The 16,061-nt window shown below is 37.5% G+C and overlaps 1 protein-coding gene across 1 annotated transcript in view; it reads right to left on the minus strand.

Moving 5' to 3' along the window:
- Window positions 1-2,020: 2,020 nt before the first annotated feature.
- LOC137045300 (collagen alpha-6(VI) chain) overlaps window positions 2,021-16,061 on the minus strand; it is a 43,817-nt gene continuing 29,776 nt past the window's right edge. The window contains exons 27-43 of the mRNA XM_067421877.1: window positions 15,916-15,978; window positions 14,663-14,725; window positions 14,498-14,548; window positions 13,911-13,946; window positions 13,745-13,807; window positions 13,186-13,248; window positions 13,024-13,059; window positions 12,873-12,909; window positions 12,012-12,023; window positions 11,412-11,908; window positions 10,658-10,733; window positions 7,016-7,657; window positions 5,757-5,847; window positions 4,249-4,427; window positions 3,884-4,054; window positions 3,458-3,499; window positions 2,021-2,542 (exon numbers count right to left, since the gene is read on the minus strand). Of these exons, the coding sequence (XP_067277978.1) occupies window positions 2,352-2,542; window positions 3,458-3,499; window positions 3,884-4,054; window positions 4,249-4,427; window positions 5,757-5,847; window positions 7,016-7,657; window positions 10,658-10,733; window positions 11,412-11,908; window positions 12,012-12,023; window positions 12,873-12,909; window positions 13,024-13,059; window positions 13,186-13,248; window positions 13,745-13,807; window positions 13,911-13,946; window positions 14,498-14,548; window positions 14,663-14,725; window positions 15,916-15,978 (2,313 nt within the window). The 3' untranslated portion in view covers window positions 2,021-2,351. The remainder of the gene's footprint in view (window positions 2,543-3,457; window positions 3,500-3,883; window positions 4,055-4,248; window positions 4,428-5,756; window positions 5,848-7,015; window positions 7,658-10,657; window positions 10,734-11,411; window positions 11,909-12,011; window positions 12,024-12,872; window positions 12,910-13,023; window positions 13,060-13,185; window positions 13,249-13,744; window positions 13,808-13,910; window positions 13,947-14,497; window positions 14,549-14,662; window positions 14,726-15,915; window positions 15,979-16,061) is intronic.

Here is a 16,061-nt window from a genome sequence, read left to right on the forward strand (position 1 = left end):
AAGAGAGACTGCGAGAGGTTGCAGTTTGGTTGAGATTGACCTGGTCCAGCTCTACCTCTGTGGCTGAAATGGGTGGAGATAAACGGAGTTACAGCTAGGGTTAAGGTGGGGTTGGACCTTCCAAGCTCCACCCATTAAACTTGCACTATGTAGTATTTTTGCAGTAAAATATCCAAAAACCAGTAGGCCAGTGTTATATATTTTGTTCAGTTGAGTACTTACAATATCCTAAATGTTTCCAACTATTTGTAAATTGTGAGAAAATTGCTATTTTAACCAAGGACCGGGATGTTTCAGCATAGCGTTTGAGCGAGTCGCCTGTCAATCATGTCATTTCTACATTACCCTCGTTTTTATTCTGCAGAAGCGCTTTTCTCTTAGCAGTGTGAACATGTCACAGCAGCGCAGAGCGAACGCACAGAGTAACGTCATAACATCATTTTAAACACACTTTAATGTATCTAATATGAAAAACAGAACTGCTTTACCTTATAATCATGACCGGAAAAAGCGGAAGTGCGCGCGCCCTGCGACTGTGTCCCGTCTCGTCATAATAAAAGTCCCAGTACTCGCGAGCCGTGTGTTTGTTTAACAATCGCTCCAGCGGCCGTGCTCAGCTCCACAACACTCAGTCCTGCTCTGCTTTACACTACAGTAACGTTAATAACCGCATCCATGATTTCTGCCCGTGTCCTATTTTCCACCGGCTGTGAGGTGAAGACCACATGTCCCAAGATGCTGCGCTCACACTTGGCGTCATCAAACTACACCTTTGTTTTGAATAGGCGCCCTCCAGTAGACGGAAAGTTGCATAGTGCACCTTTAAGCCCAAATTAAATTTCAGCTGAGATACTGTAAAGTAGGAATTGAGAGAAAAAAGTCAGAATTGTGAGGTAAAATGTTCTATGCGTTCAACATGTCGTAAAAACAAAGATGCACAGTCCAGCACACATTCTTCCTCCTCTCTACCTCTTCTTCTTCCTTGTCCTGATCCAACTACTCCTCTCCCTCCAACAACTATTCCTCTCCCTCGCCCAGACATAATTTTATCTCTCTCTGCTTCTGAGTTGGTCGGGATCCACACTGAACAAAAACAATTCAAAAAGTCCTATTTTACTGCGTATGTTCAAGTAATGGAAAGAACTTCAACACCTGACTATGCCTCGACTACTAGATTTAAGGCTTGGAACATAGGTCTTTATTTCTTTCCAACACCCTTTCTTTAAGCATTTGTAAATAAGACCAGAAAGATCCATGATTTTGGTATTGGGTAAGCATTTTAGAAACATGCTAATTGGCTGTATACTGCGTGAAAACATCATTAATTATGTTAATGGTATGGTCACAACAGATGGATGTTGTGCTAATAGGGGTTAGAATTTTGAAAATGGGACTAGATTGGAAAAAAGGATGTTGGTAACGGGAAAAATATAACATGGGACAGCGCTCTCCTCTGGCATGCATCTAAACTCTAAACCCTCAGAGACCCAGTGAAGCAAAAATGTTTAAGGCAATAAAATAATGAGGGAAAGTGCTACATGCAATAACATTTTAGACTATAGTGTGTTCATTTTGGCAGGAAAATTAGGGTTTCCCAGCACACATACTGGCTGTTTTGGATGACCTATAATGTTTTTGTTTTTTTTCACAATTCCTCAAAGTTTATTTAGTCTCATTTCCCAAAGTTGACAGTTTTTTGGTTTTAAATCCAGGGGCTTTCCAGAAACACTTTTTAGAAGGAATAATGATATCAATATCAATGCTTGGGTTTTGAGCTACAGCCAAACTGTCGAGCATATCACGAGCAACGCCAAGGTCATGGGTTCAATTCCCAGGCCAAGCAAGACCTGATAAAACCTTGAATGCAATGTTGGGTCTCTGGGGGTTTGTTGTTTAGTGCTTATTAATATTAAACATCATATAACCTGAAACGCACATTAAAGACTTCTTAGACTATAACTGTCCTAAAATAGAAATTAAGTACAACATACTTTTAATTTCATAGTATTTTTATTCCTCTTAACAGTTTTCTTAATGACAATATGCCTTTAAAAAAACATGGCTAGTCCAACAAGGATTTTATTCAGGATGTATAAAGGTTATAAAAACGTTTATGTTAAGGGTGAAGAATGCCTTTTCTGCACCACTAATAGCACCATATTGCATTCTTAAATCTTTAGACCTGCATTAACTCATCTCTACAAATACATTTAGCTAAAACTTCAAGACTTGCCTCTAGGGCTGGGGTGCCATCTGAAAATCAATGATGAGAATACAATCATAAAGCCAGAAGCTGCCAAACATAGATACATGGATGCTGCACTCATTGTAAAGTCATTAGATATCACAGTTTAGATGTTAGGAGATACTTTTTTGGCCCTGAGGCAGCGACCCTCACAGTCCTCCTGAGTGTTGAACCGGTTGCCGTTCCCTTCACAGCCTCCATACCAGAACTGGACGCAATCTCCACTGCTGACGTTGAAGTACCATTTCAGTGCATAGTTTGAGCAAGTTCCTGCATCATACTCAAGCTGGCAAATGTCTGAGCAAAAAGAAAACAAATGGAATTTGTTAGTAATTTTGTTACTTGATTTGCATAATTGTTTTAGTGAATCAAGGTTCCTCTTTATAAACAATTCAAAAAGCATTCTAAACTGCAAAAAGTGCTATGTTAAGGTTTAGGTTGGGTTATAGCAAAGGGCCTAAAATTAAGACTCGTCAATTGCCAAATGAGAGTAAAAATTGGTGTTGGTAAGAATATAAAACAGTGTCAATTGCCAGTTGGCCAGTAACATTTTTATGATTTCTAACAATGCAATACTGTGAAAACATGAACGATGCTTGAGAGTCGAGACAGTTGACGGGGAAGTCTTGCCAATTTAAATATTCAAGCACAAGAAGACATGAAAGGGAACTCAATTAGTTACTCATGCATGGGAAGTGTGGGAAGTTTCTGTGCATCCAAAGTGCACACCCAAAAATTGTGTTAGAGCGTGCGATACTGAATTGAGATCTCGTTCATTTCTTCTTGTCGTTTAACAAACGTATTCAAACAAAACTGTCAAAATGCCTGTCTTGGCAAGTCCAATTGTATAGATAGTCAGTTATGTCCAAGTGAACATAAACAGTTGAGAATGAAAACTAATGTGTATCAGTATATTGGATCCATGTTTAGCTCTTAAAGTGACAGCAGCCTAATATTCCAGATTATGTATTATTTTAATAATTATGTATTATTGAAATATTATTTAAAGATGTTAATCAAACAACAAAAGTCTAAGAAAATTCACTCACTGCTCTAGACTTAATAACTTTTGAAACATTTATAAGAATTAATCAAAAAAATTTAACAAACAAATTGAACCAAATTTGGTCAATTTTCTTCAGTCATTGGCAGGTGTGGCAAAAATGTAGTTTTATAATTATATCATATAAGAACAGTAGTCATTTATTTTACCCTTGAATACACCGGGATCATCCTGTGGAAGATTTTCAGATTCTGTGGGAGAAATTTGAATAATCTTAAAACTTCAAGGGTGAAAATGTATCCATTAGAAAAATAGAAATAAACTATTATAAATAATTAAAATCCTACATGCAATCTCAAAGCTCTACAGATAAAAGGCTGTTATAAAAGAATGCATACAATATCTATTAAAAATGATAAAGAAATGATTATAAATACTTAAAACTATAAATGTATTAATACAATAAGAATTAAAGCTTTAATATAATAGTTAACAAATTTAATATTTATATATATTCACGCATTACATGTACCCATACATGTATTTTTATACATTCAAATGTAATAATATTAGTATAAGTAAATAATCAACACAAAAAACTACAACAGCCAAAAAACCAGCAGTGGTGAACTTACCTGTGGACCGACACTCCCTAATGCACTCTTCCTCTGTCAAGAATCGGTTTTCATTTCCGTCACAACCACCATACCAAAAGTGCATACATTTCTTAGTCTTCTGGTTGTAGTACCAACTGGACACATATGATGCACACACACGGCCAGAATCTCTCTCAAGGAAACATCGTGCTGTTGGAAACAAACAGTACACTCACTAAATCCCTATGGCACTGAATATTAAACTATGTCAGAGAAACAGCATAAAACAGCTTGTGCATTTTTAATGTGGGTGAAGATACATGCACACTACTGCGCCAGAGATATATGCAACTTCAAAGAAGGCATAGCAGCTATATGAGGCCAGGAAGATCTGGATTCAGCACCTTTAGTCTTCGGAGGCTCGGTGTGGTCCTCTATGTGCTCCTCTGTAAAACGTTCAGTGTACTCAGATTGATTGGGTTCAGCGATTGGTTCTGTACTTTGCTCATCATAATTATATTCCTCCAGAGGTTCTTCTGTTGTGGTGGGCACTTCGGTAGGCGCATCAGTGGGCAGAATTTCTCTGAAACACATTTAGAAGGATTTCTTTCATTAAAAAGCACAGACTGTGTCTTGTACAGCTAACTCGTATCCAATATTCCAGCATCTGTGCATTTCATCTTGCAAACAAAAACAAAATATGGCTAATGAAGCCCAGGGTAGCAAAGTTGTATTGCATAGACGAGAATATCCCCTGCGTTCATTCTTATGTTTTCTTAAGCACTATTCGCACAGGATTAGTATTATCTAGGGACCTCTGTGATTTAGAAATGACTCCCCCACATCTGAGTTTTGCGTGGCGCATTCGCACGGGATAGGCAAAGCCTGTGATTTTACTCGAATTTACTGACTTCTCCCGGATATGATGTCAAGACTTCGTTATAGATATAGCTGTATGAAATCATAAACAGGCATTGATATCGTTTTGATTATTTTATAGTAATAAATAGGCCTACAAATAATTCCGTTCAGTTAGCGCACAGACGCCATTAACTGAGCCCAGACCAGCGGCAGGAGTCAGATTTAATTTATCACGAGTGAGAAGCTGACAATATACGGCGGAAGATTCAGTTTCAAAACTAAATGTAAAAGCGCCTATTTAAACAAGATTGTCATTGTACTGTACTGTTCTGTTCTTCATTAAGAGTATTGATGTTAATATTAAACACACCATTCAATCAGATTACTCTCAAATTGATAGGCCTACTCATTCTAAAGTGAAAGTATAATCTGTGCGGCTGCACGGGAATTCATAACGGTGCGCATTATGAATGCAGACTTTATTCTTCGTGAAAGATAAAGATAGAAATGCTCACATGAAGAAAAAAACCTCACAAAAATTATATATGATCCGCCTAATCCTGGCTAAATCACAGATGTCGATTCGCACGGGACTATTATCACAGGACCTCGGTGTTCGGTGAAATATGGTAGGTAGCCTAATTTGCGGGGGAATTTTTACTTTACAAAATTACAGACATGGCCAATTTGCACAGTATTAAGATCACAGTCATTCTCTGCAATTATTACAAATCACCAGAGATCCCTAGATAATACTAGTCCCGTGCGAATGGGGCTTTAGAAATGCTTTCAAATCTTGCGATTGTGACTAATCAGGTTAGCAATCAACAACAGTAAATACAGACACATTTGACTATAGACAGGCCAGGCACGACCTACAATTTTGGCACAATGCAAAGACTCAAAAGTCAACAGAGTGAAATATTCAATCAAACCTCAAACTGGATTATTGAGCCCAGAGTTTCGAAACGTGTCACCTACATACAGCATATACGCAAACATACACTGAAAAAATATGTTAACCTCTGTGATTTTATGTCCAAAGATTTACCCGTCTAAGGTTTGTTGTCCAGAATCGACAGGCCTCGGCAAAAAACCCCGACAATCACGGGTCTCTTTCAGTGACAGGGGTAAGAGTCCTCCTACAAAACAGCACCAGTTTAACTTAAGTTTAATTAAAACTAAAACCATAAAAAAGAATTTTCATTAAGTAAATGTTAACTAAAATAAAATACAACTTCTCATTTTCCTACAGTTCAACCTTTATATTTTACTAAAACTGAATTTTGAAAATGACAAACAAAACATCATTACTAAAACTTTAACAGAAATTAAAAACAGAAAATATAAAAACATTATATGATTTAAATTCACAAAATATTAATTAAAAATACTATTAAAAAAATAATAATATTTAAAAGGCTAAAGACTAAAGCATGTTTTTTAAGATGTAAATATTTGTGTTGGCATCTGTTAAAGGGAAAGTTTACCCAAAAATGAAAATTTGCTCTTAATTTACTCACCCTCAGGCCATCCATCATGTCTTTTTTCTTCTTTGGTAATGAATATTTTTAGTTAAAACCTTGATCCTTGGTTATTCATATAATGCAAGTCAGTGGCTACCGTCACTGAGTCAAAAAACATATACGGGCAAAATTAATACCGTGGCTCCTGAAAATACATTGAGGTCTTATGAAGCGAAACGATTTAAGCTTGTTTTAAGTAAATCACACTAAGTGTTTTTGTTTGTTCCCGGTCATGAGTCGAAACCGCAGGCGCTGAGTGAAACTGCATCAAATGTCTGTTTTGTTGGGAATCATTCCATAAATGCATATGAACATAATATTAACAACATGAACGTATTGTTTGTGTGTGTGAGAGCGTGCGTGCTTGTGACTCTTTATATCCGCCCACAGCAAGCCTCCACAAGCACGGCTGTTTTCGGAAAGAATCGGTACAGTGTATCTGTCTTTTATAAACATGATAAAACTAAAGACTTTTCAGAGATATGAAGGATACAATACTAGCCATTGACTTGTATTATATTAATCACCAAGGACCATGAGTTAAGCAAAAAAATCTTCTTTACTGTTCTACTGAAGAAAAAAAAGACACCTACATGTCCTGAGGGTGAATACATTAACAGCAAATTTTCATTTTTGTGTGAAATATCCCTTTAAATTCCAGAGAAGGAGGAAAGATGATGATATATAGAGTTTTTGGGATATTCTTCTCAGGAAATGCAGAAAAAAATACTAAACCAGCTTAGTAAGTAATTCTATCACACTGGTCTTATGAATATTTCCTTACTGTGGAACATTTGCAGGAAGGCGTACACAAAGCGTGTGGCGTACTCTCTGTCATCCAGGAATACCAGATGCTGCTCCAGAGGAGAACTGGTGAGCTCCTGCATCCGGGTCCAGTCGAATCGCTGTCCCGCCATGAGGATAAACATAACAACATTCTGACACTGACATAATCTAGACAAATAATCAAACTGAGCTTTGCTGTACTCAGGGTTTTCACCAAAAACAGCCACAACCATTCGTTTGCTTCGTGGTCTTTCCGCTTTAAGAATAATGTTAGTAATCAACCACTCCAAAGCAAACTCAGGATGGGATATCCCGCCCACTTGATTCACAGTGCTAGAAATATGCCGCTTCATGATGCTGCGATCTTTAAACTTGGTGAAGCTGAACTCCTCGTTGATGTAAGAGGCGCCGTAAATCGAGCTCTGCTGGTAGAGGGCTATCCTGGTTTTCCCATCCACTCTGCTTGGCTCGTTGCTCACACCGATCTGGCCTAACAGAGACAGAAGAAGCTCCTTCGAATTTAAATACTGTTGAGTGTTCAGGTTATTAGACCCATCCAGAAGCAAAGACAGATCCAAGTCCATCTGTAGAGGTGGCGGCTGTAGAATGATACCACACGCTGGGTCTGGGTTACAACGATCTGGGGGAGAATAAACACAGTTGGTTTGTAATTAAAGACCTTCTAAAGCTGCATCCTTACTGAAACAGACCCTCAAAAATGACTGATTGGGAACACTGTACATAGGGGGTAACTCTGTGCATCATACAAAAAGTGGGAAGTAAGCATGCTGATTTTTTCTAAGATAATGGTATGACATCAGTAAGCATACAAATAAATAATGCACAGAAATACTGTCAAAATAGAATTTAGTTAAATTTTTAATTTCCACTATCACAGATGGATTTTTTTGTGTGAACTTTGTTGCAATGCATTATGGGATTGCCTTCTCCATAATGGATACTTATTAGGGATGCACCAATAGGATTTTTTTGTGTCAATACCGATTTTGACAAATTACTGGCCGATTAAGATACCTATATTTGTCACTTGCACTCTTCTTTGAAATGTTGTCATTAACATAGATAGTGTTTTGATCATGTTTTAAATCCGCAAAGTAAAAAAAAAAAAAAAAAACATACATTAACTTACAACCCCAAATCAGAAAAAGTTGGGACAGTATGGAATGTGCAAATAAAAAAAAAAAGAAGTGATTTCTAAAATTACTTTGACTTGTATTTCATTGCAGACAATATGAACACAAAATATTTCATGTTTTGTCTGGTCAACTTCATGTCATTTGTAAATATGCATCCTTTCCTGTCATTCAGACCTGCAACACATTTCAAAAAAAGTTGGGACAGTAAAGCATTTACCACTTTGTAATGTTGCCATTCCTTTTCACAACACTTAAAAGACGTTTAGGGACTGAAGACACCAAGTGATGAAGTGTTTCAGGTGTAATTTTGTCCCATTCTTCCTGCAAACAAGTCTTAAGGTGGGCAACAGTACGGGGTCTTCGTTGTCGCATTTTGCGCTTCAAAATGCGCCACACATTCTCTATTGGAGACAGGTCGGGACTGCAGGCAGGCCAGTCAAGTACCCGTACCCTCTTCCTCCGCAGCCAGGACTTTGTAATGTGTGCAGAATGTGGTTTTGCATTGTCTTGTTGAAATATGCATGGACGTCCCTGGAAAAGATATCTTCTTGAAGGCAGCATATTATGCTCCAAAATCTCTATGTACTTTTCAGCATTAATGGTGCCTTCACAGAAGTGCAAGTTACCTTTGCCAAGGGCACTGACACAACCCCATACCATGACAGACCTTGGCTTTTGGACTTGTTGCTGGTAACAGTCTGGATGATCCTTTTCTTCTTTGGTCCGGAGCACACGGCGTCCATTCCTCCCAAAAAATACTGATTCATCTTACCACAGTACACATTTCCACTGTGTGATGGTCCATCCCAGATGCCTCCGAGCCCAGAGAAGTCGACGACACTGTTAACATAAGGCTTCCTTTTGCCACAGTACAGTTTTAACTGGCATTTGTGGATGTAACTACGTATTGTGGTACTTGACAAAGGTTTGCCAAAGTAGTCCTGAGCCCATGTGGTGATATCGCTTATAGATGAATGACGATTCTTGATGCAGTGCCGCCTGAGGGATCGGAGATCACGGTTGTTCAGCTTAGGCTTGCGGCCTTGTCCTTTACGCACTGAAATTCCTCCAGATTCCTTGAATCTTGTAATTATGTTATGCACTGTTGAATGTGAAATATCCAAATCTCTTCCTATCTTTCTTTGAGGAACATTGTTTTTAAACATTTCAATAATTTTCTCACGTATTTGTTGGCAAACTGGCGATCCTCGGCCCATCTTTGCTCCTAAAGGATTAGATCTTTCTTGGATGCTGCTTTTGTACCAAATCATAATTTCAATCACCTGTTGACATCACCTGTTTCAAATCACATCATTATTTAACCATTTTACCTCATTACTAGCCCTAAATTGCTCCTGTCCCAACTTTTTTTGAAATGTGTTGCAGGTCTGAATGACAGGAAAGGATGCATATTTACAAATGACATGAAGTTGACCAGACAAAACATGAAATATTTTGTGTTCATATTGTCTGCAATGAAATACAAGTCAAAGTAAATTTAGAAATCACTTCTTTCTTTTTTTATCTGCGTTTTCCAAACTGTCCCAACTTTTTCTGATTTGGGGTTGTATAACCTACTAACTAGTTTATTGCTGCATTATCAAATAATTTCTAATGTACATAGACTGGATCCATTTAACATTCATCCAACATAAATACAACAGAACAAAGATAAATATGGAATAAACAGAGCTTTGTAGGTTGAACAGTTTCCAGGTACAGAAATAATGGTAAATAACACAGCATATTCTTCACTGTATAAATTAAATACATATATTATTATTACATTGAGATGTAGCTAAATTCTACTGTACAACATTAATATATTTCTGTCCAAATTACTTTGTTAAAATAAACTTTTATTTTGATGGTTTGTTGTGAAGTTTCTGTGTGTGTGTTTATGATAAATATCAGCGGCCAAAAGATCGGTGCATCTCTAATACTTACTGCTGACTTAGAATGTTAATAACATTATATATTTTAGGAGAAAGCATAATTATGCTGTGCAAGCATGCAAACATAGCCACTCTCACTTTCATTCACTTAATCACACATTAAATTGATCAAAAGTGACAGTAAAGACATTTATAATTTTACAAAATAATTATCTTTCAACTAAATGCTGTTATTTTGAAATTTCCATGTATTAAAGGATCCTAAAAAACAAAAACAAATCTATCAAAGTTTCCAACAAAACATGAAGCAACACAAATGATAATGATAAGAAATGTGTTTTGAGCAGCAAATCCTCATATTAGAATGATTTCTGAAGGATCATGTGACACTGAAGACTGGAGCAATGATGCTTTGGTCACAGGAATAAATTACATTATAAAATATATTAAAACCGATGTTTTAAATTGTAATACTATTACACAATATTTATTTTTTACTGTGTTTTCTATCAAATAAACACAAAATAAAATCAGAAAAAAATCATAAACCTTTTGAACGGTAGTGAGTGTGTGTGTGTCTGTACTTACCAAAACAAATGAGGCACTGTTTAATGCGATTCACTTCTCTGTCATTAACAAAAATGTAGCTTCTTGTGTCGTCAACCTGAGACAAACATTTGAGGTAAATATGGTAAAATGTGTTAAATGGAGATGAAATTACTCTTATTCATAGCTGAGAGCTTTAGCAATTAACCCCAATCTTTAGCAAAGAAACAAACTTGCATATGGATGTACAGAACTTTGTGAATGACAGAAATCTACAGAAAGTTCCACATGTTTCTATGGATTATAAACACCCAGAGAATAAAACATGCTGGATCTTGATCTTGTTTGTTTTGTTATCTAATTTATTAAAGGAATTTTTCACCCAAAAATTTAAATAAGGTCATTAATTACTCACCCTCTTGTCATTCCAAAAGCCTAAAATCAATATGTTCATCATATAAAATGATTGTCTCTTCTGAAAATTTGGAGTAAACCTCTCAATTCATATAGATTAGTTTTACAATCTCTTTATGAACTTTTTGAAGTGTCAAAGTAGTTGCATAGCTGTCAATGAAGCGGTAGAAATCTCTCAAGAAGATCTTCATCTGTGTTTCGAAGATGAACAAAAGTCTTACGAGTTTGAAAAGACATGAGGGCGAGTAATTAATGACAGAATTTTCATTTTTGAGTGAACTATCCCTTCAATGCCTTCAGCCAGCAACTAAAGTCTAACACTCATTGTTTGTCATCACAGTCACTAAATATATAGGCATAATCCGATTGTTTTCATATCTACCTGCATTGCTCGTCTCACATCATTAGCAGGACGCAAGGCGATCACTCCGAGGCCAATGTCTGCCGCCTTGAACTCTAGCATTGCTGTGGCGAGGGTTGATTCATTAATCGATGGCCCATTTGTAAAGAACACGGCCACCTTCCTCATAAGCCTGCCCTTTCGGACTCGTTTGAAGACGTTTCGTGCCACAAAGCGCATGGCTTGTCCTATGTCCCTCTCTTCTGTGGTTGTATTTACAACGGTTGTATTTAGAGCTTCCAGAAGAGTCTGCTTTTTGAGGTGGTCTGCAAAACGGATCAGGTAATTAAACTCATTGTTGTAGGTGATGACAGACACCCGAGCTCCCCATGGACAATTTGTCTCAGCAATGGAAATGTCTTCCAGTAAGGAGATAGCTGCAAAACGCATCTGCTCGATAACTTCAGAAGATACACCTACAGACACGTCCAAGGCTATCACCAGGTCAGTGGGGTAAACTGGACACTGGGAACGTTTACCTGAAAACATTTTTGGGAAAAAAACAACAATAAAATCCACTGTTTGTACAAAGTTTGGAGTTATAAAAGATTACTGATAAATAAGGCATTAGACGAAGCATACCAGCGCAGCAAGCTGTGGAGACAAAATAAAAGTTTAGATGCATTTCAAATGATTTCAAAGTTTAACATAAAAGGCAAATCTAAGAGATCATGAAGAGACAAACAAAATCATTAAACGAAATAATGTTAAAGGTGCACTATGTAGTATTTTTGCTGTAAAATATCCAAAAACCACTAGGCCGGTGTTATATATTTTGTTCAGTTGAGTACCTACAATATCCCAGATGTTTCCAACTATTTGTAAATTGTGAGAAAATTGCTATTTTAACTAAGGACCGGGACGTTTCAGCATTGCATTTGAGGGAGTCGCCTGTCAATTGCGTCATATCTGCGCTACCCTCGGTTTCGGCTTTTATTTGGCAGGAGCGCTTTACTCTTAGCAGTGTGAACAAGTGAACGCACGGAGTAACGTCATAACATCGTTTTAAACACACTTAAATGTATCTAATATGATAAACAGAGCTGCATTACCTCAAAATCATAACCGGAAGAGCGGATCAGTGCAGGCGCCCGGCGTCTGTGTCCTGTCTCGTCATAATAAAAGTCCCGATATTCGCGAGGCGGGTATTTGTTTAACAATCGCTCCAGCGGCCGTGCTCAGCTCCACAACACTCGTCCTGCTCTGCTTTAGACTACAGTAACGTTAATAACCGCATGCATGAACGTGATTTCTGCCTGAGTCCTATTTTCCACCGGCTGTGAGGTGAAGACCACATCTCCCAAGATGCTGCGCTCACACTTTGCGTCATCAAACTACGCATTTGTTTTGAAAAGGCGCCCTCCAGTGGACGGAAAGTTGCATAGTGCACCTTTAATGTCATTCTTCTTGGTATTCTATGGACATTTGGTGCTCTGAACTTACCACAGTTTTTGCGTATGTATTCGACCAGGTCACATTCCTTTATGTTGAGAAGCAGAAATGAAGGACAGAAAGAAAACAATCACTTTTATGAACTTTCTGAGTAATTTAATACTGTTTAAAGATAATTTATAGTATCGTAATATGAACCTACAGGCATCGGACTGATTCCAGGAAGTCCTTTTTCACCCTAAAAATTAAATTGAGTTGCATAATGAATTAAATAAATAAAGATGAACCATAAATCATCAGTACACCTGATTTACATGTTTAATAAACTGACATCATTTTGTGTATTATATGCAAATTGACTGACCCTGTGTCCATCCATCCCTCTTTCTCCTGGAACACCTGGAAAACCCGGACGACCAGTGTTCCCCTGATTGCATCAATACACAATAATACACCATAAATGAATAAACTTTATAGTATATTGTATGCATACAGTACCTTCTATAAAATGTTGTTATGCAAGTAAATTGAAAAGGACAACACAGCTTTGTTGGATGTTAAAGGAATAGTTCACCCAAAAATTAAAATTCTGCCATAATTTACTCACCCTAAACCAGCATTAATTTCTTTCTTCTGCTGAACACAAAAGAAGATATTTTGTGGGTATTTATGGGAAACCAAACAGTTGCTGTGCTCCATTGACTTCCATAGTATTTTTTTATACTATGGAAGTCAATGGAGCACAGCAACTGTTTGCTTACCGACATTGTTCAAAATATCTTTTGTGTTCAGCAGAAGAATTTCATACAGGTTTGAAACAATTTGAGAGTGTGTAAATGATGAGTTTTCATTTTTAGGTGAACTATCTCTAACTTTTAAAAAGGTTAGTAAATAAGCAAAAATAAAATGAAATTAAGTTGTACCGCTGTTCCTTGATAACCTTTATGTCCTTTACTTCCACTGGATCCTTTGGTACCATCCTCTCCCTATTGTTATAATAATAATGCTATATTACTTTAAAATTATTATTATTATTTACACAATTACAGAAAATGCCAAGTAATCAGCATTTGATTAGCTTTAACACACCTGCAATCCAGGGAGGCCAAAGTATCCACTGCTTCCCTAAAATCCCAAATTTATTGTTAAATAAATATCCATAAAAGTACACAAAGGAAACTGAGAGAGAAAATAAGTTACTGTATTTTCTGGAAAAGTCACATTACTGTAAGTCACATTTTATTATTATGTTCAGAAATAAAGTAAAATACCAGTAAATAAAATTACGTTTACAAACATTATGAACATGTCTTTTAGCTCCCCTCACTTCACAACATATTATAGTTCAATTTAATGGCATTAAAAAAATAAGAATAAGAACAAATAATTATAGTGCAATTCATTTTGAACAACATGTATTATAATCTCCAAGCCTAGACAAAATTATTTAAAGTGAAACTGACACTAATGGGTGTGAGAAATGCACTATACAAATAAACTCGCATGTCTCGCTCACTGGGCCAATGAGAGAGTCCAAATGTGTGCTTTGCTTATGTACTCTAAGCCACAGCATGTTTCAGATGATATAAGATTAGTGTCTTATATTCCAGGAAATTTGGCAAACAGAAAAATTAAAAACACTTTTATGGTATCATCTTGAAACAAGTCAAGGGTACCTTGTGTCCTTTGGGCCCAGCAGGTCCATACCCATCTCTTCCATCTTGTCCCTGTTTAAGTAAAGTCATACATTAGATTGTTAAGTCACACCAAATTATTCCATATGATTTAGATGGACATTTTAACATTTTCAAGTCAAAGATGCACAAATATCACCAACTGACCGGTGTCCCTTCGAATCCCTCCGGCCCCAGCGCTCCCTTGATCCCCATGTCACCCGGTAGACCCTAAACACAAGCAGGCACACTTAAGAAAAGAGGAGCACAAACATGCTCAACAACATTATATGGCCAGAGCAGTATTATATAATATACCGTAGACTCGCCAGGTATTAATTTACCTTAAAGGGGGGGTGAAATGCTGTTTCATGCATACTGAGCTTTTTACACTGTTAAAGACTTGGATTCCCATCCTAAACATAGACAAAGTTTCAAAAACTAATGTTGGACGTTTGATGGAGTATTTCTGTGTCAAAAATACTCCTTTCGGTTTCTCACAAGTTTCGGAGAATTTTTTTCGAGTATGGCTCGACTTGACGTTAATAGAGCGGAAAGTCCTTGTATGGGCCGTACGGGCTCTTCTCCCGGTAGGGTGCGCGCGCGCGTGACTAGAGCGAGAGAGGAAATGCACGCCCGTAAACACTCGCTCAGGTGCAGATCCAGTCGTCCGTGAACACTTATGATGCGCCGCGCTCCACTTTATTCCTGTGGGTGACATCAAGCGACTTCAATGCTTCAGCACAGCATTCCGGGAAGGCAGCGCTGCATTTGAACCGATTTGAACGCAGAAATGACGGGAAGCTTCACAACATCGCGGATTTCCACGTTCACTGCTGTTACAGGACTTCAGGCAAATCATACCAAAGAAATGTGTTTTTGACGGAGCAGTCCCAGCGATAAAGGTTCGGTCCTGCTTTGGAAGCAGCCGGTGAGTAAAACTGCTTCAAATGTCTGTGCTGTCGGCTATCGTCGCGTGAGTAAACATCAGTAAACGACACGATCGCGTGGTTCGTCATTCAAATGCGCTAACGGACTCCATGGTTGTTCTATGTATAACTTTATGAATGATTATTTTATAGAAGGTTCAAGCTGTGTGTGAGGAATTGGAAGCAAGCAGAGCCAATATAGTGGCCAATAGTGCCATCTGCTGCATCGAATTACTGATTTATCAATTTATCCCAGACCTATTTTGAAGTGCATGCAAAGTGGAGTCTTCTCAACATGTCGACAACTTGAGTCAAATTCTTCCAGGCCTCAGCTGCAAATACAGTGGTTGAGTGTGGGTCATAGACGGACATTATGCAAATGTGTTACATATGTTTGTAACATGAAGTGAGGCAGCACAATAGGGGTACTTTGAGAAATGAGGAAAAGAGAAAGGAGGAAGAAGAAAACATTGATGCATCAGTCTTACATACCCTTGGCCCTCTGGGTCCTCGACCTCCTTTTGAACCCTTAGCTCCAGGAGAGCCAAAGGGACCCTATGAAAACACAGACGGTCACATATATATATATATATATATATATATATATATATATATATATATATATATATATATATATA

This window comes from Pseudorasbora parva, chromosome 17 (genome assembly GCF_024679245.1).
Source record: "Pseudorasbora parva isolate DD20220531a chromosome 17, ASM2467924v1, whole genome shotgun sequence".
NCBI classification, from domain to species: Eukaryota; Metazoa; Chordata; class Actinopteri; order Cypriniformes; family Gobionidae; genus Pseudorasbora; species Pseudorasbora parva.